The sequence below is a fragment of the Belonocnema kinseyi genome, chromosome 8 (assembly GCF_010883055.1).
Source record: "Belonocnema kinseyi isolate 2016_QV_RU_SX_M_011 chromosome 8, B_treatae_v1, whole genome shotgun sequence".
Lineage (NCBI taxonomy): Eukaryota > Metazoa > Arthropoda > Insecta > Hymenoptera > Cynipidae > Belonocnema > Belonocnema kinseyi.
In genome coordinates this window covers 49,457,746-49,483,257 of record NC_046664.1, presented here as the reverse complement: position 1 = coordinate 49,483,257, position 25,512 = coordinate 49,457,746, and the positions used below count along the sequence as shown (strand labels likewise).

The 25,512-nt window shown below is 28.9% G+C and overlaps 1 protein-coding gene across 1 annotated transcript in view; it reads right to left on the bottom strand.

The window, feature by feature from the left end:
* Nucleotides 1–25,512, bottom strand: part of LOC117178488 — a 257,943-nt gene that overhangs the window by 166,391 nt on the left and 66,040 nt on the right. Inside the window, exon 3 of the mRNA XM_033369914.1 lies at nucleotides 12,269–12,446. Coding sequence (XP_033225805.1) covers nucleotides 12,269–12,446 — 178 coding nt within the window. The remainder of the gene's footprint in view (nucleotides 1–12,268; nucleotides 12,447–25,512) is intronic.

The window sequence follows — 25,512 nt, the reverse complement described above, 5'->3', positions numbered from 1 at the left end:
AGACGGACGATAGATATTCGTGAATCATTTTACTCTTACACGATGCTTAGAACTATGAAAAATTTTTATTGAAAAACTATGCGCTTTTCGGAAAATTTGTCTCGAATAAAAAGTTCTTGTAATCAGCCGAGAAATACTCCTGAATTTTTCCGAAGCGTTTTGAGCAAAAATTTGAATTTTGCAAAAATTGTTCATATGCAAAATCCAAAATTTTGCTCAAAACGCTTCGAAAAGATTCAGGCGTATTCCTTGGCTGATGACAAGAACTTTTTATTCTTCATGATTTTTCCGAAAAGCGCATCGTTTATTGTAAAAAAATTCATGAATGTTTTCACAAAAATTTTGCCATTAAGACGCCATTTTGAAAATACTGAAACGAAAAATCGATCTTTGAACCATGGATTCTCAAAGTTTAGACATTAATTCCACCCGTTAGTGAGATTCCAGGTTAATTACAGACTCGAAAAGCTTTAGAAAATGGTTCACAAAAAAAATAGGCACGAAAAATCACGTTTTTTTTGTTTAAACTGCATTTTGGGATAATAAGAAAATTTTTTGAGGAATTTCATTGGCACCGTCGGAAAGAGGAGATCTTAAGCAATAAAAATATATGTGTCTCAATTTTTTCTAGTGTCGAATAGTCTTAGTTATTGGCCGTTGAAAAGCAGTGTACCGGTAGTGGCGTTTTGGCCGTTTAAGGGTTAAATGCGTTCTACATTTATCTAGTCCGAACTCCATGTGGATATCATTGGAAAACTGCTTTGTGACGTCAATCACTTGCTGCAGTTTCTGGGCTGAACTAGCGTACAACTTCAGGTCATCCATGTAAAGAAGACGGGTCACTTGATGACCATCCTCATTATCATGAATTCTGAACCCATGAGACATGCTGTTTAGTATTTTAGTATTTTTTAGTATTTTATTATTATTATTTTAAAAAATTAGTTCTTTTAAACAATTAATTTTTGTCACAGGCTTAAGATTGTTACTGCCCAACATGTCGAAGGCATTTTTGGTTAGAGTTGGATTTTATTTTTGATTATTTCACACGGGGCTTTCCCGGTATATGTCATCAGTCACAAACGCATTTTTATAATGTATTCAAGTGATCGGATGAGAGCAGTGTGCCCCAACATATTGGACAATGCCTGGGGGGTTTACCCCATCATTGACGGACTGGGTTTCAGTCACGTAAACGATGGGGGGACTTACAGCTTAAGGTGGGTTCCGAACCACCAGAACCTCGGTAAAGGTACATAGAAAAATTTCCAGATGTACCGGCTCAGGGATCGAACCCCGGACCTCGGAGGTGAAGTCCGAGCATCTAACCAACTGATTCATCGATTATATTATTACCGATAATTATTATTATTATTATTATTATTATCATCATTATTGTTATTATCAAATCACAATAAAAGAACATATTTGCCAACGTTTCTGTATTTATACAGCACCCTTATCAAGGTTAGAGAATTTAGAGCAGGTATGAATAGTATACATTAGAATAACTGCTTTTGCAATTAAAAACGAATTTTCAATCACAGTAAAGCGCAGGATTCAAACCGTTGAATATCATGAGAAAAAATCTAGTTTTCCTATATTGGGTTATAAATTTCTATTGGTCTGAAATTAATTATCTTCTTTCTAAAAGTGTTACTTCAGATTTACCTAGTTCAAAGTCCACAGAATTGAATGATGAATTTTAAAGCTAAAAACTTGAATTTTTAATTAAATTATGAAATTTTCAACTAAATAATAAAATTGGTAATCAAAGAAATCAAATTTCCCCTAAAAAGATTAATCTTCAATTGGAATGATAAATCTTCAACTGTTATACTTAAATTTTAAGTTTAAAAATTAATTTTTAATAAAAACATGTAATTTTCAAAAAAAAGTACATAAATGTCTTAGCAAGAAGGTGAATTTTCAACCAAAAATAGAATTTTTCACAAAAAGGACTACTGTTCAACATACTAAATAAGTTTTTAACTGAAAAAGACGAATTTGCAATAAAAACAGTTGCATTTTTTACCAAGAATCAAATGTTTAAAAATATTAGATAAAAAAAATGTATTCCCGGACAAAAAAAGCGAATTTTCAATCAACAGTTGCATTTTGACTAAAAATAATTGAATTTTTATATGAAGAAGATAAATTTTTAACCCGCAAATACGACTTTTCATCAAAAAAGTTAATTTTCACCAAAATACTTGAATTTTTTATTAAAATAGTGCCATTTTCAACCAAAAACAAACATTTAATAAAGAATGATTAACTTTCAACCAAAAATAGTTTCATTTTGAACCAAAAACATTAAGTTTCCCCCCAAAAAATGAATTTTCAATAAATGTACCTTTAACAGGAATGATTAATAATTCAGTTAAAAAATTAATTTTCTATAGAAATAACGAACTTTCAAGAAAATAGTTAACCTGTCAACCGAAGAGATGAATTTTAAACTAAAATAATAAATCTTTAACTAAAAAATGTAAATTTTCAAAAAAGAGTTCAAATTTCAACGAAGTTGTTAAATTTTTTAGCAAAAAATTTTTAAACCCCAAATGGAATATTAAAGTTTTCAGTTAAAAAAAATTTAATATTTCACAAAGAAGTGATTGTTTGAGAAAATAGTCACATTTTCAAACCGACCTGATGAATTAAAAAAAAAACTAGTTTTAAACCAAATACTTTAATTTCAGTTAAAAAAGTAATTTTTAATAAAAAAACCATAGTATTTAATAAAGTATTTAAATTTTCAACCAAAGAGACGAATTTCAAACACTCAAAATAAATTGACGATCAGCTTGTTAAATTTTTTACTAAAATGCTAGATTTTCTACCCAAAGTGGAATAGTTCAATTATTTTCATTAAGAACATTCATTTGTAACAAAAAAAAACTGCATCTGAACAAAAAAGTTAAATTTTTAACCTGAAAGAATTAATTTTTCTTAAAGAAGAATTAATATTTAACAAGAAAACAAAATATTTTGAACAAATTAATGAAATTTTCACCCAGAAATTATGAATTGTCGACAAAAAAGTTAATTTACAAATAAATACTTAAATCTTTAGTCAAAAAGGTAAGTTTTAACAGGAAAAATCCAATCATTGATAAAGTAGTTCAATTTTCAACTAAAGTGATGAATTTTAAATGAAAGGATTATCTTAAACCAAGGCTTAGGGCCATGTGACGAGTGGGTCACGTGAACAGATAACGTTCACGTGAACGCTTCACACGAAGCGCCACATCGAGTTAAAAATTTGGGATAATAAATAAGAAGCCCTAAGAAAGGTGGGTCTGGTCCTAAACTTTAATAATTATAAAAAAGCAAATAAAATCTTACAACAAAAAGCTTTTTCATAATTATACAAATTTAGGACCAGACAAATAAAATAAATAAAGAAATAAAAAAAGTGGCGGTAAGGTAGGAATCTGGTCACGTGACCCACTCATCACATGGCCTTAAAGATGAATTTTCAAGAAACTAGTTGAATTCTCAAATAAAAATAAAATTTCTAAGCAAAATTCAAATTTTTTAACTAAAAGTTCAATTTTCTACCCAAATTGTAATACTTTAATTTTCAGTTGAAAAAAATTAATGTAGAATAAAAAAGAAAGAAAATTTTCAACAAAATATTTTAATGTTCAAACAAAATAGATTAATTTTCTTTATTTCAATTTACTTGAATTCTTTCAAATTGAATGTTTTTTGTTATTGTATTTTTAAGTCTTTTTTAACTCATCCTCAATTATTTTAAACCCATCTCGAATTCCTGAGAATTTCATCAAATTCGGTTTAATGCCCTTGAATCCCCTTCTTTTAAATTTCATCAATTTCTTTGGAGTTATTTTAATTTAAAAAACATTGTTCAAATTATATTAGTCATTTTTCGTTCTGAGAATAATAAATTTAAATTATTTTGAAAATCAGATTTTTCAGTAACCTAGACAAAAGGTATTTTACATAATTTATATAATTGAAACCAAAAATTAATTGAGTGGAATTTGAATGCTAAATCTAAACCTCAGTTTACAATTACTGACCCCTTAGGAAGTTTTTTAAATGTGAAAAAATAAGAAAATTTTAAATAATGATGAATTGGGTATAATACAAATTAAAATTATAGAACATAAAATTAAATAGCTGATCAAACTGCTTTTTCACATTCAATCTCTTTCGTTACCTCTAAAAACTATTTTCCAATCTGGGAAAAATGCAAGACTGTGTTACCATAAAAAAGAATATTTCATGTCCTTCGAACATTTAGTTATAAATATTTCTCTTTTTTCCCTATTTTTGCTTTCGTTTTCTTCCTTTTCAGATTTTTGAATTTTCTTTTGCATTTTTCTTTCCTCTATCTCTCAGGTGCAACCACAACCTTGTACACAACGCCATGAAATATTATGAAGGTTTCTTGCAAATATAAATCGATGAGGTATTCTTAATTACATTTCTGAGATGCTAGCATTGCTATTGGCTTATATTCCACTCTAAATTACTCTTTTTAACACATTTGAGTTTTCGTACCCATAAATCTTACTTCAATGTATATAAGAAAAATTTATTATTTTAAAATACTTGTACTTATTTATTAAATATATTTATTTTCAATTACCGTGCCATGAGTATGTGACACCGCCTGAAAAGTTAGCGTTACAGAGCCTACTGTAATATTATTGGTCATAATACTCGATTCGGACCGAATTATTTTCAAATTTGGCGCCATATAAGACTACCAATTATAGTCAAGCACATGACTGCCACGTCAGTCGTATGTTTTATGACCAAATATATTATAAACATCACGGTTCACTTTTCAGACGGCCCTATATTCTCATAAAATACGAATTTCGAATGCAATATCGTACATCACTCAGAGGGTTAAACAGGTCCTCACTTGGAGCTCAGTGTTCACAAGGTGGACTTAAAAACCGAATGCCTTCAGTCATGGTTTTACAACTAGCCTTGCAAACATTGATCTCATGGTAATCGCACTGGAAGGTTTCTTTGTGTCATAATAACAAACTTTAAAAAAACCAAAGAATTTCTCACTATTCGGAATTTTCATTAATTTTTACTTAAAGTTGGAAACTTTTTATTTTGTAATGGTCTTTTTAATAAACTGAAGAAACACGTACATCATGTGCAAGATGCACTTTAGTGTACTAAAAAGAGTATAAATGGCTCATGTTTCAGGATCCGGAAAAAATAGAAAACAAATTTTGTTTGAAATTTAAAAACATGTGCAGGTTTCATTAGTTCACTAAAAAGATCGCCCACAGCTAAAAAGCGAAAAACTTTTTTTTTAACTTTGGATGTAAATGAAAAAAATCGCATTTTTCGTCATTTTTTAAAATATTATATTTTAACGCAAAATTGAAAAATGTAGGTTATGTTCGATTATTAAATCGATAATAGGTATTTTTAAACACATATTATTGGATACTTTTAAATCATTTTTTAACAAATTACGTTTTTCGCTTTTGCAAACGTTTCTTAAGCAAAAGTTGTTAGATTTGAAAGGTTCATAATTTTCAAACGATTTTAAATAAAGTTAGCTTTTCACGAAAAAAATTAGTATTTTAGAACAAAAATCATCATAACCTAAACAAGATTAAGAATCTTTTAACAATTTTGGATTATTATTTTAAGATGTAAATTTTGTTTGTCTACTTGGCCATAATGAATATTATTAAAAAATTGATTAATTTTTAATATTTTGAAAAAAACGCTCTCTAGCTCCGCTGGGATATGAGAGCCCAGGTCCTTCAGATTGGCGGTCTGATGCTCTACCAACTGAACTACGGAGAGACGATGTAGGTTTTTTGACCAGGAAAAATAAATTAATAGTTTAAGATGTTAATTTTGTTTGTCTACTTGGTCATCATCAATATTATTAGAATATTGATTAATTTTAAATATAATAAAATAAAAAATATGAATTTCATGTTTAGAAAGAAAAATCTTACAAGTATAAGGACTGACGTTGACACTCTCCTTGTAAGAATATTATGAGGAAAGTGTTCTCGTCTCTTCGTAGCTCAGTTGGTAGAGCATTAGGCCGGCAATCTGAAGGACCTGGGCTCGTATCCCAGCGGAGCTAGAGAGCGTTTTTTCACAATCATAGAAATTAATCAATATTTTAATAATATTGATTATGACGAAGTAGACAAACAAAATTAACATCTTAAACCATTAATTAATTTTCCTGATCAAAAACCCTACATCAATAATAAAAAAATTTTGGATTATGTTAGTATTTTCGTCGACAACTGGTATTTTTAAGTGAAAAAATATATATTTCAAAGAAGAGTTACTTGTTTTAACAATCTTAGTTTATATTAGAATTTTCACTAAAAATTGGCTTTTTTAAACAAAAATATTCATCAAGATTTCCCATTTTCGACATTTTTAGGTTATGTTAGCGTTTTACACTGGATATGGGTATTTTTATCACAAATTATCAGTGCCGGAAATAAAAATTTTGCAACAAATTGCGTTTTTTGTTTTTGCTAGATTTTTCTACCGTTTAAAGTTTTATAATCAAAGTTTTATCAGATTTTAAGGGTTTATACGTTTTTAACAATTTTAGGTTATGTCAGGTTAGCATTTTTCGTCGAAAAAATGATTCATATTTTTCATACAAAATTATTACATTTGAAAGAATATTTACAATTTTGAACAACTCTAGGTTATGTTAGTATATTCCACTTGAAAGTATTTTAATACCAAAATCATTCGATTTTAAACAAGATTTACAATTTGGTAAAATTTGACATTACGTTACGTTGGTATATTGGCCGAAAATGGTTATTTTTTATTCAACATCTCATAAGATTTTTTAGAGTGTCATAATGATTCAGATGTTATCATTCAAAATTATTAAATTCCCAATCTTTGGATTCTTCATGAATAATTTTAGGTTATATTACCATGACTTCCATAACCATAACTTCGTCATGGCGACCTACGAAAGAATAATGTGATAGCCCACCAATATTTATTGTTAATATAACATTCTTATAAGGCCAACATGGAAGCCAACATGGAAGCCAACATATCTTTTTAACTTCTTATTTTTTAGCTATTTTAACTTTTACTAATTTGACAATTATATCATAAGCAAACAGTTCTTGTTTCATTGACTTGACCTACTTCACTTCATAAAGTTAACAAGGACTATTTCCATCGAATTATTACATGGCTATGTACATATGTAGATATATTTGAATTCGATAAACATGACTTTTAGACCACATAGTTAAATTTTCAACTAGAAATAATTTTTTTAATCGAAAGTAACAGTCAACAGATTTAGTTTAAAAATCAATTTAAAAAAATGAATTTTCAAGATGTTGAATTAAACTAAAGAATGCGTATTTTTAACAAAATAATGAAATCATCTACAAAAAGGGATAAATTTGCAGCCGAACCCTTAAAGTTTCAAAGAAAGAGGATAACTTTTCAACCAAAAAAGATTACTTTTATCCATAAAATGTGAATTTTGCAATTCAAAAGAATGAAATTTTAACAATCCCTTTGAATTTTCATATAAAAAAGAATATGTGTTTAGAGTACAATTTTGAACATTATTACACTTGAATTTCCATCCCGAAAAGTTGAATCTTTAAGAACGAAATTTAATTTTAAAACCAAAAAGATTACTTCTCTACCATAAGTGATGAATTTTTTAACAAAAGGCAAATTTTTATCAAAGCAGTCAAATTCTGATAAATAAAGATGAGTTTCCAAACGAGAAAGATGAATTTCATACCAAGTAGTTGAATTTTCAACTAGAAAAGAATATTTTTACCAAAAATGGAATAGTCAAAAATTTTTACTTTAAAGATTTAAAGAAGCAAGATTTCAAACTGTTGAATTAAACAGGAGAAAATAAATTTTTCACCAAATTGTCTAATTTAAAGCAAGAAAAAAAATAATTTTCATCAGAAAAGAGAACTGTCAAGCTAGTAGTTTAATTTTCTTTCGAATTGATCAATTTTTAAATCAAATCATCGGATTTTTCTCAAAGCAGTTAAATTTTTAATATTTCAATTATAATATTGCATCAATTGTTATGTAATTGTTTCAAAAATTAGTTAATATTTAAACCAGGTAGTTAATTCTTCAAGCAAAAGATACGAATTTTCAACACAATAATTGAATCCTTAGCCAAACAAAAATAATAATTTTCTGGTGAATATTTTAATTTTCAACCGAAAAGAATGAAAAATTAAGTGCCTAGCAAAAAAGACGAATTTTTAACAAATAGGATGAATCTTTAGCCAAACAAATTTATTTTTGACAAAGTAATTATTTTTATATTTTTATTATACATTATTATTATACATATTCAATAAAATAATTATATTTTTAAGCAAATAGTAGTATTTTCACCCAAACAAAATTCTATCTCAATTTTTGATGTTATTTTCCCTGATCCCCCCTCACCCTCTCTTCGTTTCCAACCCTAGATTTCAAAGCGACCCGCTCACCCCTCAAACTGGTATCGTAGTTTATGGACGATCTCTAAATTATGTCAAACCCATATCAACCGATTATGTAATATTTTCGTATTAATTATTCTGTTTGTCAAAGCTATAATGTAAATCAGTTTCAAATCCCCTTACGCAACATTTGAATAACAACCTCATAATGAATGCATTAGTCAGTGATGGGGAGTAACTAGTGTTTTTTTTGTAACCAAGTTACCATTGTAAATAAGTAAAAAATTGGTAATAAGTAACGTTTTTTCAAAAACAGGAAGTATAAGTATTAGGATCGTTAATTTTTTAGGTAAATTAAAAATATTCTTTAGTACTTCATTCACAAAATTCACAAAATTCAGGTAGTTGTAAATCTTCCAGAAGTGGGATTTGGAACTGAGTAAATCTAAATAAATATTTGTAACAAAAAATTAATTTCAACCATGCATATAAATTCTTTTAAGTTGAAAATTATTTTTTGAACTGAAAATTTAACTATTCCAGTTGAAGATTCTCCAGTTCAGTTGAAAACTCATCTCTTTTGTTAAAAATCCAATTACTTTTGGTTATAATTAATCTTTTTCGTTCAAAATTTGTATTACTTGGTTTTATATTTAATTATTTTACTCAATCTTCAAGAATTTCGTTAGAAAATAATTTTATTCGTTTGAAAATGTAACTATTTTGTTAATAATTCTTCTTTTTTTTTAATTGCATTATTTTTAATTTAAATATAAAATAGGTTTTAGTTGACATTTTAACTATTATATTTCTCTTTGAGAATTCATTTTCTTTCGTTGGAAATTTCATTCTTTCATTGTTGCTTCAATTTTTTTTATGGAAATTCATGTTCACTAAAGTAAAGAAAGGCAGGAAGTTATCAATCTTCCAGAAATGTTAGACGGAACTAGGTAATTCTAAAGAAATACTTGATGAAAGAAAAAAATGAATGACCCCGTAATTAAAAATTTTCTAAAACTACAGAAGCTGTTTCAGAAAAAAAATTAATTTTAGAGTTGGATATTCTTTTTTTTTAATTAATTTTTGTAAACTGAAAATTTAACTATTTCAGTTGCAGCTTCTTCATCTTTTTTGGTTAAAAATTTTATTATTTAGTTTAAACTTGAATTATTTCGTTCAAATTTCAACACTCTTTTTATAAAATAATTATATTTGGTTGAAAACAAAAAAAATTTGCAGAAGGTTTGCTTTTTTGTTTGAGTTCAACTCTTTTGTAATGTAAAATTAAAATCACTTTTATTTTAAATATCAACTATTGCATTTTTCGTTGAGAATGCCATTTATCCCTTGAAAAAATTGATGTATTTTGGTTATAAATTTTTGAATCTTTTGAAAGCCCTCTAAATTATTCCAAACTCTTGAAAACTTCTTCGAAGTTTCAAAAATATTCTAAAATCATTAAAATCCCTTTGATTCTCCTGGAATTATTTGGATTTATTAAAAATTCCTTGGAATCTTTCATAGTAGCCTAGAATATTTAATTCAAATATTTCAAAATTAATTTAAAAAATGTTAATCTCTTTTGAATTCTTCCAAATTCCTTTAATTTTTTTATGCTTTAAAAATTCCTTGTAAGTCCTAAAATACCCTAAAATTTATTAAATCCTTTGGAATGCTTTCAATTGATTAAAATCTATTAAAAATTCCTCAATACTTTTAGAAGCGCTGGAAAGTTCCTTGGAATTTTTTTAAATACCCTAAAATCTGTAAAAACCTTGAAATCCCTTTAATATATTGAAATCTTAAAAAAAATCATTGAAAGCTTTTAAAATACTTCAAAATATTTTAAATCCTTCAACTTCTTTGCAAACTCTTGAAAATTGTTGAGCTTTTTAAAATTCCTAGGAAGCCTTGAAAATATTCTAAAGTTTTTTTTAATTCATTAATACATTTAGATTATTAAAATCTATTATAAATTATTTGGAGTCTTTTAAAATAAGCTAAAGTATTTCAAATATTTTAAAATCTTTTGAAGCCTCTTGAAAATTCATTAGGCTCCTTAAAATTCCCTGGAATACTTTAAAATATCATAAAATCTTTAAAATCCTTGAAGTCCCTTAAATATATGACAAATCTACTTAAAATTCCTTTAAATATTTAAAAATACAGTACAGTATTTGTAATCCTTTGAAATCTTTTTAAACTGAACATGTTTTTAAGCTCTTTAAAATTCCTTGAAAGGCTTAAAAATACTCTAAGCTTTTCTCAATCCTTGAATTCCCTTTTATATACCAAAATATATTCAAAATGCATTGGAAGCTTTTAAAATACCATACCATATTTAAAATCTTTTAAAATCTTTTGAAACCTCTTGAAAATTCGTTAAGCTCCTCAAAATTCCCTGACATTTTTAAAAATATTCTAAAATCTTGAAAATTCCTTAGAAATTTTAAAAATACCTTAAAATGTTTTAAGTCCTTGAAATTTTGTTTGAAACCCCTAGAAAATTGTTTAAGCTCTTTAAAAATCCTTGGAAGCCTTAACAATATCCCAAGACTTTTTTAAACTATTGAAATACCTTCACATTCTGAAAATCTATTAAAAATCATTTGTAATCTTCTGAAATAACATAATAAAATATTTAGAATATTTTAACATCTTTTGAAACTGCTTGAAAAATTGTTAAGCTCTTTAAAATTTCTTGGTTTTTTAAACACTACCCATTGAAATAAAGAAAAAAAATCAAAAGGAGGTATAGATCTGAATTCAATTGTGGCTAACCCTTGGGTTCTCTGTTTTGATTTATTGGTAACAAATTTATTAAACTTATTTTTTTATTTTAAAAAAGTTACTAAAAAGTGAAGAAAAGTGACTGTCTGACTTTCCCTTTTTTCAAAACTCTCTGACTTCCTTTGTCGAAAAAAAATTCCCGGAATTTTCTCTGATTTACAGGCCTTGGCCGACCTGCGGCCATTATATAACTTACAGAAATCCAATCTATGCATACAGCATCAAGTTTCACTGGGGGTAAATTTTACTTCCCTATCTTTAGGCTGCTTTAACCAGCGATGAGTTCTTCTCAGAAATGTCAACATTTTCTAATTCGGAAAATGATTTCGTCAAATGTAGCTTGTCGAAATCTTTTTCTCTTTTTCAATAAAGTACACATATATTTTTGGTAAAATGAAAATAAAAAAATAAGGTTTAAAAATTCCAAAAAAGTTGAGTTTAAGTTAGAATTTTCGCAACTCTTAATTTTCTATCACAAAATTATTTAAAAATAATTTAACATAATTATTATGAATTCATAGAAAATGTTTTTTAAAATTTTCAAACCATTTTTCATTATTATTATTATAATTATTGTAAAAAGTTAAAAATCTGAACGCATTTAAAATATAAATTATTATTATAACTTGACTGCCATTTTGAAACTCAAAAATTGTTATTAGTTTACTTTAATTAAAATATTTGTTAAATATCACCATTCCAATTTAATTGTATTTTACTTATGTTATTAAGCTAAAAGTTTGGAACGCTGAACAATTAACATTTCAATTTTTTGATTCAGAAAGTGATCAATTAAAATAAAACAATATATGGAACACTCCTAATTTTCCCAAATTTAAATAAAGCTTCACCTAAACACGCCTGGTGATTATTCAATGTTGACCAGATCAAAAATATTGTAAAATAGTTTATAAAAAAATTGTAATAAAAGCTGTAATCAGTTTAATAATAAATAATTAATTGAAAAATTTTTCATTATTAGCCTATATTTCTCTAAGGAATTAAAATTGAAATTCTTTACTTACCGACTACTATTAACGGAAGTGTTGCTCCTACTACGTCTGGAAATGATGGAATCTCCACGATTTACGACTCCCTTGTGCGTGATGCTGAATGCTCTCAGTCTATACAAATCATCCCCTGCTCTTGGATTATATGCCTTTTCCGGTAAACTGTGCACTCGTGGCCTTATGTGATCCGGCACTGAAAAACGTCAAAGAATTGAATTTCCTCTTTACTTTTTAAATTTCTATAGAAAACATACAAGCAAATTGAGTAAATTTAATAAACAATTGAATCGCACGATGATAAAATAATGTAATAATAACAATGATAAAAATGTAATCAAAGTAAAAATAATAAATAATCAATCAAAGCGATAACTCTAGAATAATAAAGTACGTTGGCTTCCTAATCTCCTTCCGTCCATTCCGTATGAAAAAGGGTTTGTTTCTTCTAGTTTTCAATGCTTTTGTTTTACTAATTGTTAATTATAGATTTCTTAGAAAAATTTCGATAAAAATATTTCCTTTAGAGATGGTGGATACATTTTTCTTTTTATCCCTTTTTATATTAATTACAAAGCCAAACAAAAAAAAGTGTGCGGATCTGGTAACAAGACACACGTATTCCTATGGATTTTGGGGCGCTGAATTCAAATTCGGTATCAAAAATCACCCATCACGTCATGGTTGAGCCATAACCTCAAAAAATGACGAAAAATCATGCACTGAGGCAAATAAATATCAAAATAATGCCAGTGATGCAAATTTTCACTTCAAAAACATGTCGGCAACTGTAAAGGATCAACCCTTGCCTGATATCAACTTATTTAACAGAACTTTACCCCACAGAACCTGACCTCACCTAACCTGATTTAACAGAAATTTATTGAACTACACGTAAAGCTCTGGAAGCATATTTTCCCAGTAGCAAATGTGTGCTACATCGAATGGGTCAACTCGAGCCTAACTTAGAAATAAATCTAACCTAGCCTAACCTAACCTAACCTTACCTCACGAAACACAATTAAACTGATTGTGTTGTCCCGTTGTGTTTGCGGTACCGTTTCATTCAGCTTCGGCTTAACCTACATAGAGGTTTAACCTATCCTAACCTAACAAAACCTGACCTAACCTAATCGATTACGCTGGCAACCCTGTTCTTGCGCACTTTCATATTTTGACATTAAAAGCAGTAAATGTGTGTAGTTTCGTAACCGCTTGTTGCTAGCATTATTCGCCTGTGTCTGTAACCAGGGCACCTCCACGTGGTGACGATGGGCAACGGATCCACATTGGCTGAGTTGTGTTGCGTTAAGCAAAATTTCGTTAGGTTCTGTTAAGTTAGATTCATTTGCAGGTTAAGATCGAGTTAACCTATTAAATATAGCACATATTTAAGACTGAGAACCGTACGCTTACATAGCTACACGTGTGGTTGAATTTCACTCGGCTAGGTTAGGTTAGGTCAGGTTTTGTTAGGTTAGGATAGGTTAAACCTCTATGTAGGTTAATCCGAAGCTGAATGAAACGATACCGCAAACACAACGGGACAACACAATGAATTCAATTGTGTTACATGAAGTTAAGTTAGGTTAGGTTAGGTCAGGTTTTTTTAGGTTAGGATAGGTTAAACCTCTATGTAGGTTAAGCCGAAGCTGAATGAAACGGTACCGCAAACACACGGGGACAACACAATCAGTTTAATTGTGTTTCGTGAGGTTAAGTTAGGCTATGTTAGATTTATTTCTAGGTTAGTCTCGAGTTGAACCATTTGATGTAGCACAAAGTTGCTACTTGGAAAATATGCTTCCAGAGCTTTACGTGTAGTTCAATAAATTTCTGTTAATTCAGGTTAGATGAGGTGAGGTTCTGTTGGGTAAAGTTATGTTAAATAAGTTGATATCAGACAAGGGTTGATCCTTCACAGTTGTCGACATGTTTTTGAAGTGAAAATTTGCATCACTGGCATTATTTTGAAATTTATTTGCCTCAGTGCATGATTTTTCGTCATTTTTTGAGGTTATGGCTCAACCATGACGTGATGGGTGATCTTTGATACCGAATTTGCATTCAGCGCCCCAAAATCTATAGGAATATGCGTGTCTTGTTACCAGATCCGCACACTTTTTTTTTGTGGCTGTGTTATTTATTTCATTTATTTTTATGTTCATAATTATTCAAGAGTTTCAAAAACATTTCCTGTTGATCGCATAATGTTGGAATCCAAAAAAACCGTCCATAAAAATAAAAAAATATTTTTCCGGGCCAGAATGATTTACGGGTCAACATGAGATAATTTTAATTTTTCTGCCACCCCGAAATTCAAAGTGTTCTAAAACATTCCTTGTTCTTCTTAGGAAGTCAGAAGTCTTCTGAAAGTGGGAGTAGGAAATTTCGCGAAACAGAATGATTTATAGGGCAACATAAGATAATTGGAATTTTTCTGCCGCCTCCAAATAAAAAATGTTCTTAAACAGTTCATGTTGATCGCAGGATGTTGAAATCTAAAGAACTGTCCATATGGCTAAAAAATAGTTTCCTGGACCAGAATGATTTACAGGTCAATATAAGAAAATAGGAATTTCTCTGCCGACCCGGAATGAAAATTTTTCTAAAGCATTCCCTGTTGATCCTAAGAAGTTATAAATCTTAAAGAAGTGAGAGTAGGAACTAGATAAATCAAAAAGAACTTTTGGTAGAAAAAATTTATTTCCCGAACCAACATGATTTACGAGCCAACATAGGTAAATTGAAATTTTTCTGTCTCCCCGAAATTCAAAATATTCTAAAACATTCCCTCTGAGTGTCGAGAAGTTATTAATCTGCCAGAATTGCGAATAGTAAATTTCCCGATACAAAATGTTATATAGGCCAACATAGCAACAATGGAATTCTTCTGACACCCCGAAATTCAAATTTTTCTCAAACATTCCCTGTTTATCGCATAAAGTTTTAAATCTTTAAAAAAATGGAGTAGGAACTAGGTATACGCAAAGAAAAACTGTGTAAAGAAAAAAATGACTTCCCCAAACCGAAACGACCGCCCAAAATATAAAAATGGGAACTTTGCTGCTGCTCCGAAATTCCTAATTTTTTTAAACATTCCTTATTGAACCTAAAAAGTTGTAAATCTTTTAGAAGTATGGTTAAGAATTTGGTAAATCTAAAGAAACACTTTTTAAAGAAAAAAATTAATTTCCCAAACGAAAATTATTTACAAGACAACATAGGAAAATTAGAAATTTTCTGCCACCATAAAATCAAAATATTCTCAAGTTGTAAATTTTTAAAAAGTAGAAGTTGGAACTAGGTAAATCTGAATAAAAACTTTTTCAAGAAAAATATTAAGTTCAAGAACCAAAACGATTGACAGGCTAACATAGGAAAATTGGGATTCTGCTGTAGCCCAGAAATTCAAAATATTCTCAAAAATTCTCTGTTGATCCTGGGAAGTTGTACATTATTTTAGAGTGGGCGTAGTAACTGGCAAATCTAAAGAAAAACTTTTTGAAGAAGAAAAAAATATTTATCGAGCCAGCATGATTTCGAAGCCAACGTTAAAAAATTATCATTTTTGGGTCACCTCAAAATTCAAAATAATGCAAAATATTTCTTGTTGGTCCTATGAAGTTATCCAGTCTTTCAGAAGTGGGAACAGGAAATTTCCCGAAATTACAAATTTTCTTAAATATTCCTTGTTGGTTTTACGAAGCTTTGTATCTTCCAGACGTGGTTGTATGCTAGAAAACTCTGATTTAAAAATTATAGGAAAAAAACGAATACCTATTTCCAACGCCATAGAGATTTAAAGTCTCACCTAGAAAGATCTCAACTTTTCTTCAACATTCAAAAATTTTCTAAAAAGATTCCCTGTTGGCGCTAGGAAGTTATAAATCTTCCAGAAGTGGGAGCAGATACTAGGAAAATCCTAAGAAAGACGTATAGAAAGAGAACAAAATTAACTTCAAGGCCATACATGTTTATCACTCAATACAGGAGAATTTGAGCTTTTCTCTTACTCTGAAATTAAAAATTTCCTAAAAAATTGCCTCTTCGTCCTAGAAAGTTGTGAACCTTCCAGAAATAGGAGTAGGAATTTATTAATGATGAAGAAACATTATTCAAAGAAAAAAGTAATTTTCCGAACAAGAATAATTTATAGGCCAATATCGGGCAATTAGAATTTTTTTACAAACCCGAAATTCAAAATTTTTGTAAACATTTCCTGCTGGTGCTAGGAAATTGTAAATGTTTCAGAAATGACGGTAACGACTACGTTAATCTAAAGACACTTTTTTCAGGAAACATAATTTGATATTCAGAATTATTTTGATTTATTGGCCAAAATAGGACATTTCTAATTTGATTAACTCTTGATTAACTCTTTATTTTACTCTTGAAAAATCCATATTTTTTCTCAACTGAAGTATTGACCAATTCCAATTAAAATCAGGCAACATTTTCAAGAATGGTCTATTTCTATGCCATGGTGTTATAATGATTTTTTGGTTGGATATATAATTCTAGAGTGAAAATAAAAGAGCAAATATTTTACAGTTTGACCACAAATGTTTTTTTTACAATTATTTAAAGATTACTTGGGAATTCTCCAAATTTATTACAAAAAAATTAAAAAGTTTGAAGACTCTTGAAAGTTAATATCCTCAAAAACTCCACTTGAAAATGTTTTTTTTTTTTGAAAAACATGGTAATATTTACTAAACATATCTTGAATTTCATGCTTATCAAACGGCTGCTTCCCATTAAAAAAATTATTTTGAAATAAAGAATTTTCGCAAATTTCTCGGAGCTACGGATGGTACGAAAAAATACTCAAATAAAAGTTTACAAATCTAGAAAAATTTTACAAGAAATAAATGTTTCTTTTTTGTGACTAAGCTATTTCTGAGGTCAAGACATTTTTTTATATAATTTTTTTACCTGTAAACGACGAAAGATGTAACAAAAGATCAGAAGATATTTTTTATAGAACTTTTTATGATGTGCTAACTTTTATCTGAACATTTTATTTTGTACTTTTTAGTATTTTCGAGAAAAATAAGAAAATTATATTTTTCAAAAATGATCATTTTTTACAATGGGAAGCAGTGGTTTACCAGTAACTAAATATATTATCATCTATATCTTAAAAAAGAAAACTAATACTTTAGGTGATTGTAACAAATGAATAAAAATTCATATCTGTTAAGATGTTAAGAAATTCTGTTTTTCTCAGATGAAAATATAGATTCCTTGTAAAAATTTGATTTGTAACACCTGGCATAATAATGTGTGTATTTCTGAAAAAGGACTCTTCTCTTTATCTCTCTAGTAGCTTAATGGAAAAACACCCGAGCGGCAACCGGGAGTTCTGTGGTTCGATTCCCAGCATAGCGAAAGAAGATCTTTTTCCAAAAAGAATTTAAGCTAATAATAAATAGTAAAACACATCTAATTTTTGAACTTTTTTATTTGTCTGATTATTAGTAACTTTCTGTGGTAAAACAATGTTACACGCGAACTAGAGTAATAAAATAATGACAAAAGCTTTCAAAAAAGGAAGTGCTTACACGTGCTAAAAAAATCTGTCTATTCATATGAAAATGTCGTTACCCGTAGTTACGGCCTTAATAAAGTTTATAGAATATTTTTTCAGCAAAGTTGACCCTAGTAAAATGTTATTTATTCAAAAACAGGAACGAACGATAAAAGCGTTTCAGCGTATAAATTGCAAACATCATATGTACAACTTTATGTCGTAGCCTTTATCAGAAAGTTCGTCAATGGGTGGTAAACGAGGTCGAAAGTGAGTTATCTGTGGGCCACAATTTCCTGTTGAGGGTATCCAATTTAACATACCGTATCACAGTTAAGGAATCTTTCAAGCGAAAACTACTTCATTTCATGAACCGAATAATTAGAACAGATCTAAACCTCTACCTTCGAATGTGGATTCGGCTGAAACCACTTTTGATTCCACATCAATTAAATTTGAGGGAAAAATTTACTTTTTGAAAAAAGCATACATTTCTTTCAACAAATTGAATGTTTGTTTTTGATAAAATCGAAACCGCTGTATTGGGAAATATTTTTCAATGTTTCAATACCGGTCTCTTTTGATAACCAATTCAATCAGTAAATATTCAGGAAATTTGAAACAGGATCTAAAATTCTCTCCGCAAACGTGAAAAGAGCTGAAACCACTTTTGATTCTACATCAATTAGATTTGAATGAAAAGTTTACTTTTTCAAAAAAGCATACATTTCTTTCAACAAATTGTATCTTTATTTTTATTGAAATCGAAACCGCTGTAATGGAGAATATTCACCAATGTTTCAGTATCGGCTTTTTTTAGAAACAACTTCAATTAGCAAATATTCAGTAAATTTGAAAAAAGGTTATATAAATAGACAGTAGGGTGTTCCAAGCATTTTTGCTTTTTATTTTCATACATATCGCCCAGAAATTTACTCGAATCTACACAAAAAATCATTTTTGTTTGTTTTGAAAGAGATGATATTTATAGGTGGCTCAAGCCCCATGAAGTTTAACATGAATTTCCAATAAAAAAGACATTTTTATAAATTTTATTCTGAATTATTAATATTAGGTGCATCGAGCTGAAGCTCTAAATTTGCTTTTGCAATTAGCTATAGAATACGAATGAAATATTTCTTTTTAAATATCACCCCCATAAGTATGTTTTATGGCGTCTAAAAAACCCTATTAGTAAAGAAATGGGCTTTACGAATTTTTGGCGCTAATTATGATACGTTTGTGGCATTTTCATTGTAAAATTGTTTCTAAAAAATAAAATTCTACTTTATACTGATGATTAGATGTTTTGATAAATTATATTATTAGATGTTCGGTTTTCTCATCAGTGTAGTAAATATATTGCAGATGTTAGTTTTTCGATCTACTGATCTATAAATTTATTTAAAACTAGCTTTAGCTCCACGACGTGGAGCCTCTTCGGGTTACATTTTATTCTTATTGCTTATCGACGTGACATTTACACTTGAAGACCATTATGGAGTAAAAATGTCATGTTAAAAACGAGATCATTCAAATTTTCATTTTTTTAGTGAAAAACATGTTTGTGTTTTTCTGTCTTAGCGTCAACATTGTAGAATAAATAAGATCGAAAAACCAACATCTGCAATATGTTTTGATAAATTGTTTAAACAATTTATTATTGTTCTTATTAAATTTTTCACTCTGTTCAGAAGCAAAATATTCGGTCAATCAGGTATTTTTTTGGCCCCCAACCGATTGGAGTAAAATTATGTAAATCTAAAAATCTAATAAAGAAACTAAAAGATTACAAGGGATATCAAAATATTTCGAAGAATTTGAAATATTTGAGGGTACATTAAAACGCCAAGATTTATCAATCGATTTGAATCATTTAAAGGTATTTAAAAAGATTTCGAAGAATTCATTGTACTTCTAAAGATTCTAAGAAATTGCCAAAAATTCAAAAAATTTAAAGGTATTTTAAGACGCCGAAGATTTTTCAGTAAATTGAAGGACTTTAAAGCATTTCAAAAATATTGTTTTGTTTTGAAATATTCCGAGGAATTTTAAAGATATTGAAAATATTCCAAGAAATATCCAAAGATTTCAAAGAATTTGAAATATTTTTGGGTGTTTTAAAAGTCCGTAATATTTTTATTGATTTCAATAATTTGAAGGAACTTTATAAAAATGTATGGTATCTTTTAATATTTCAACAAATTTTAAAAACAAACCTGGATTTGGTGATCCTCCAATTAATGTTTCCGAGAATTGACGCCGTATCAAAATATTTTAAAGATTTTGAAAGATTTGAGGGTATTTTAGGACTCCGAAGATTTCTCATTTTATTTCAGTAAATTGAAGGATTTTAAACTATCTCAAAGATTTTGTGCTATGTTTAAATATCCCGTGAAATTTCAAAGAGATATAAAATATTTTAAGAAATATCAAAAGATTTCAAAGAATTTGAAATATTTGAGGGTGTTTTAAAAGTCCAATATTTGTCAATCGATTTCAAAAATTTGAAGGTATTTTAAAGGATGTAAAAGATTTCATGGTTATTTTTAATATTCCAAGAAATTTTAAACAGGTTTACAAGATGTTAAAGGATATCGAAATATTTAGAGGTATTAGAAATAACTGAGGGTATTTTGAAACTTCAAGATTTTTCAATCGATTCCAATAATTTAAAGGTATTTTAAAGGACTTCAAATATTTCATGTTATTTTTTAATATTCCAAGAAATTTTTAAGAGATTTAGAAGATTTTGAGGGATATCAAAATATTTTGAAGAATTTGAAATATTTTAGGGTATTTTAAAGCTTCAAGTTTGTAAACATGTTTTCAATAATTTGAAGGTTCTTTGAAGATATTTAGAAAATTTTATGGGATCCCAATATTTCAAAGAATTAGGAATATTTAAGGTTATTTTTAAAACTCCAAGATTTTGCATATTTTACTTTATAATTCGGATTAAATACTAGAAAACATTCAATATGGAAACTAAGTTTGTAGAAATAAGTCCTTCTTTGAAGGAAGGTTGTACACAAAAAATATGACAGTTTTTAAGCTAATGTTGCGCGGTACTATTTGAAATTATAGAACATACACTTGCAACATTGATATTAAATTTTTTTTCAAAGTTAACAATTTCTATTACTAAATTTAATTGGTTTCAAACAAGAATAAAAATCGTTTTTCAATATTTATCTGTATGATAGTTGTTCCAGCTTTTACTTAAGCTGCAACATTACTCAACCCCCAGTTTTTCTGTATGTTATGTTGTGAATTAATAAATACACAGAAAAAACTAAGAATAAGAATTGTTGCAGAAAATTTTTTAGAGCGATAAAATTTTGTTAAGCCAACTTTGCATTTAAAAAAAAGACATGTGTTTGTCATGGAAAAAGAAAAGAAAGTTTAACCGATATTTGTGTCAAGTTTATCCTGTGAAGTTAATTTTTGTTGCAGAGAATCTTTCGTTGGAAATCGATGTAAAGTTTATCTTCTGTTTTTTCTGTGTAAATTCGCAGCAAATATAATAGGAAACATCCTAGTTCAATTTTTACCATATTAGATGAGGTATTCAAATACTTTTTCTTTTTTTTCGTGTGATGTTTCTGTCAATATATATATGCTATGACAAAATGATGCATTGAATTTGTAGATTATTTCGTCGAATTAGGGTATTCCACGAGGAAGCAATCTACACTACACCCCATGGCTATGTGCCAAACCTTAAACTGCTAATATAATATCCTTAAGCTATTTTAAAACTTTTTAAAGGCTACTTAAAAACTATTATACAACTATCTACTGTGCCTGTCGATTGTATAGTTTTGTTTATAAAAACCAAATTGATTTCGATGTTAACCTACTGGCAAAGTTTTCTCGTAATGAAGGATGAATATCGTAATTTTATCAAAAAAGAAAAAAAATTGAAGGAGGTAAACCAAGCCTACATATATTTAAAGTTATGCTAAAAATGTTTAAATTCACAGAAAAAAATTTGAAAAAAATCTATTTTTCACTTGATACAAAAATAAACTTGATGTGCTTCGCCAACAAAATTTGAAAAAAATTTTAAGGGGGTGACCGCTCCTAAAACTTTTTATTTTGTGTCTATGATAATATATACTTTCCATGCACAAAAAATTTGGAAATTAGTTTTATGACGAAGGAAGTAGAATACAGCCCATCCAACAAGAATAAAAAATGACGCGGGGGTAAACCTTTCCTACATATTTCAGAATGTGCCGAAAAATGCCAAATTTATAAGAGAAAAATTAAAAAATATATATTTTGCACTTGAGACAAAAGTAAAGTTGGTTTTGGACAACAAACAATTTTTTTTAAGTAATGGGGTGGCTAGGCCTAAGTTTTTTTTATTTTGTTTCTATGATAATAAACGCTTTCCATACACAAAGACAATTAGGAAGATAATTTATAACGAAGGAAGTAAAATAAATTCCACCCAATATAAGTAACAAAATTACACGGAGGTAAACCACCCCTACATATTTTCAAACACGCTGAAAATTAGTAAATTGATAGGAAAAAAATGTTTAAAAAAATATATTTTGCACTCACAAAAAATAAAGTTGACGTACTTCCACAAAAAATTTTTAGAGAAATTCGGGTAGTTACCCCTAAATACTTTTTGTTTTCTATGATAAAATATACTTTCCATACACAAAGACAATTGGAAAAAATTTTTATACCGCAGAAAGTAAACTAAGTTCATCCAACATGAATAAAAAAATTGCATAGGGTTAAACCACCCCCTACTTATGTATGGAATTGAAAAATATGTCTAAACTCAAGCAAAAAATCCGAGGAAAATACGTGTAGTGTTCAAAAAAGAGGATGAAGGTATTTATGTATTTTTAATAAAAAGAGAGAATCGAAGAGGGTAACTACCCTTAAATGGTTTCACATAATTAACCTTTATAATTAAATCTTGCGCGCATTATTTTTAAAGTTTGTTTAATTTTAAGGTATGTGATCTGTTGTAAATGAATCACCCTTTTTTCGCAGGGTAATATTAATCACAGAATGTGCAATAATAGAATAGTTGACAACGAATATTGAATATTTCATGTCGTTCCTGTTGAAATAATTTTAAAATTTACAATTTTATCAAATTATATATTATCATCTTAACTTAATATTTTTACAGCTGGGAATCATTATTCGTTGTCAGATATTCTATTATTGTACATTTTGTGATAAATTTTATATTGCGACAGAACAAGATGATTTTGAATCTAAATTTTAATATTATTCCGAAGTGAACAGGTAAAATTCAACCTTTAGACGTATGTGACCTCGCCAAAATATACTAATCTTTTTAAATATTCACGGTACAAAAGCGGATATATTGCAGATAAAGTAGGTAAATTCAAAACCCGGTGGACTTTAGCTTCGGTGATTATGTTTTAAAAACTTTTTTAACGAATATCATTATTGTTCGAAGTTCGAAGAATACATCTTCGATATACTGTCTAGAATCCAGAATATTGTAAATTTGACATGAACGCACAGTAAAAACTTGGGGGTATATTTTGTTCCAGGTAAAATTATAACGGCGTTCACTGTACCTCGATAGGGATTCAGATATCTCTCGAACTTGGGGTACGACATACCGAGTATGTAGGATATGAAATAGCCACAAGGTGGGGTGCGAAAGGTCAGATGTTACTGTTTTGAAATTTTGCCAGCTTTTTTCTTAGAAAAGTTAAAGGTATGCGGATTCCAATTTGTGAAACTAGGCTTTGAGGTATGAGCATAATTGAAATTACCAGGGGTGGGATTCCGATGCCCACTAATCTAGTTTATCGAATCTCTCTTTCTAACGCATGAATGTTTAGAATGTTTATTATATTTTTCAAGGCATTATTTATTGCCAAAAAAGGTTAAATGCTCGAATTATAAATATAAATTTAGCGTATTTTGTTGGCGAGAAGTTCAAATCGAGGTTCTGTTACTTCCATGTAAATAATTAATTAGGCAAAAAACAGTACGAGAATTGAATAAAAATGTACATATTGACAAAAAATAAATTATTATTTAAATTGTATAGTTTTATAGCACCTAAATAATTGTAGATTCAGTTCTCGTATTTTTAATTCTAATTTAAATAAGTATTTTTTTTTAAATTAATGAAGTTAAATTTATTATTACAGATCATAATAATGTTAAAATGGTATCATAATATTTAACTTCAATAATGAAGTAATGGTTTAAAAAATATTCCAAACTTTCTAGATTAATGTCTAGTAGTAGAAATTTTGATCAAATAGTTTTTATTTTCATCTTAAATATCGAACAACTTCATATGTGGGGAATTTAGCATCCATATGCTCTACTTTTCTAATAATCTTAACATGCCTATGCTCCACGACGTATTCTTATTAAGGTACGAATTATTCAAGATAAAAAGTTATATTGTGAGCAAACGCGGATATCTCGAGCATTCGCACAGGAATAACTACTGCGTATGCCAGAGATATTCGCGTTCTGCCACCACTGACTGGGGCTGGGGGATAAGCTATCTCTCTCGCACATGAACATAATTGGCCTTTTCAATTTTGCTCCATACATAGCTCTTTACTTGCGCATACTTGTAAATTATTTAATCTTCATTTAGAGGGGAGCGGTGAACAGCCAATCAGATCGCTGCGCTAGAGAGATAACTTATCCCGCTAACTCATAGCCTGTCTCTTTTATTTTGCCAATAACTCTGCCAGTGCCGGGTTCCCTCCAGTTATATATGCGCTAAGATTTCTAATATTAAGTATTTCAACTTGTGACGTCAGCTGGCAAGATTTCTGTACAATGTGGGCCAAGCAATAATACAAATCCCAGAGGATAAAACTTAATTTAATTTATGACTTGAGAAAAAAATATTTTTCACATTTACAAAAAAACATATCAATTTTATTATTCAATTAAATAGTTAATAAATAGTTAAATAGTCTGAATACACTTATGATGAAAAATAATTATTTTCCAAGTTATTATAAAAATAAAGTTTAGTCCCATGTATTTGGTATTATTGTTTGCCCCTCAGCGTGCAAACATCTTGGATCTACCCACCTGATCTGAAATACCGAATGGGTCAATTTTACAAAGTGCGAACAACGCACCTGCTAAACTTCAATGACCATAACATACAATTAGCAAATCTGACAAAATAATAAACAACGCATTTAAACATGGCTATTTCAAATCTTGGAAAGTATTTAAGAAGTTACGAACGCGTAGATTATGCGTCAATAATGACGTTTTTCATTTCGTACCCCCAGAAGCGGACACGTCGTACCCTAACCCAAGTGCGACGTCACATACGGCCCAACATTGGCCCGTAGTCGGCAAAAATATTGCCGAAGCTCGGCTGCCATTATCACGCCAATGACGGAATGATAACTATGGCCTCCACTTGGCAGCCAAGGTTTGGCTGCCATTGTCTGCCCAAAACCAGGTACCAGTATTGGACCAAATCTAGCTGCCATCGTCGCGCCATTACCGGATTGATAATTATGGCCTTGGCTTAGCAGCCAAGCCTTGGCTGCCACTCTAGGCCCAATACCGGGTACCAATACTGCTATAGTCTAAGGTATAAGAATATGACAAAAAAGGTACTTAAAAAAAATATATTAATTGAATGCGAGTGCTTTGAATATAAATATTAATGGTCCTGTTTAGATTGAATACATATAATATATTTTGAACATTATATTAC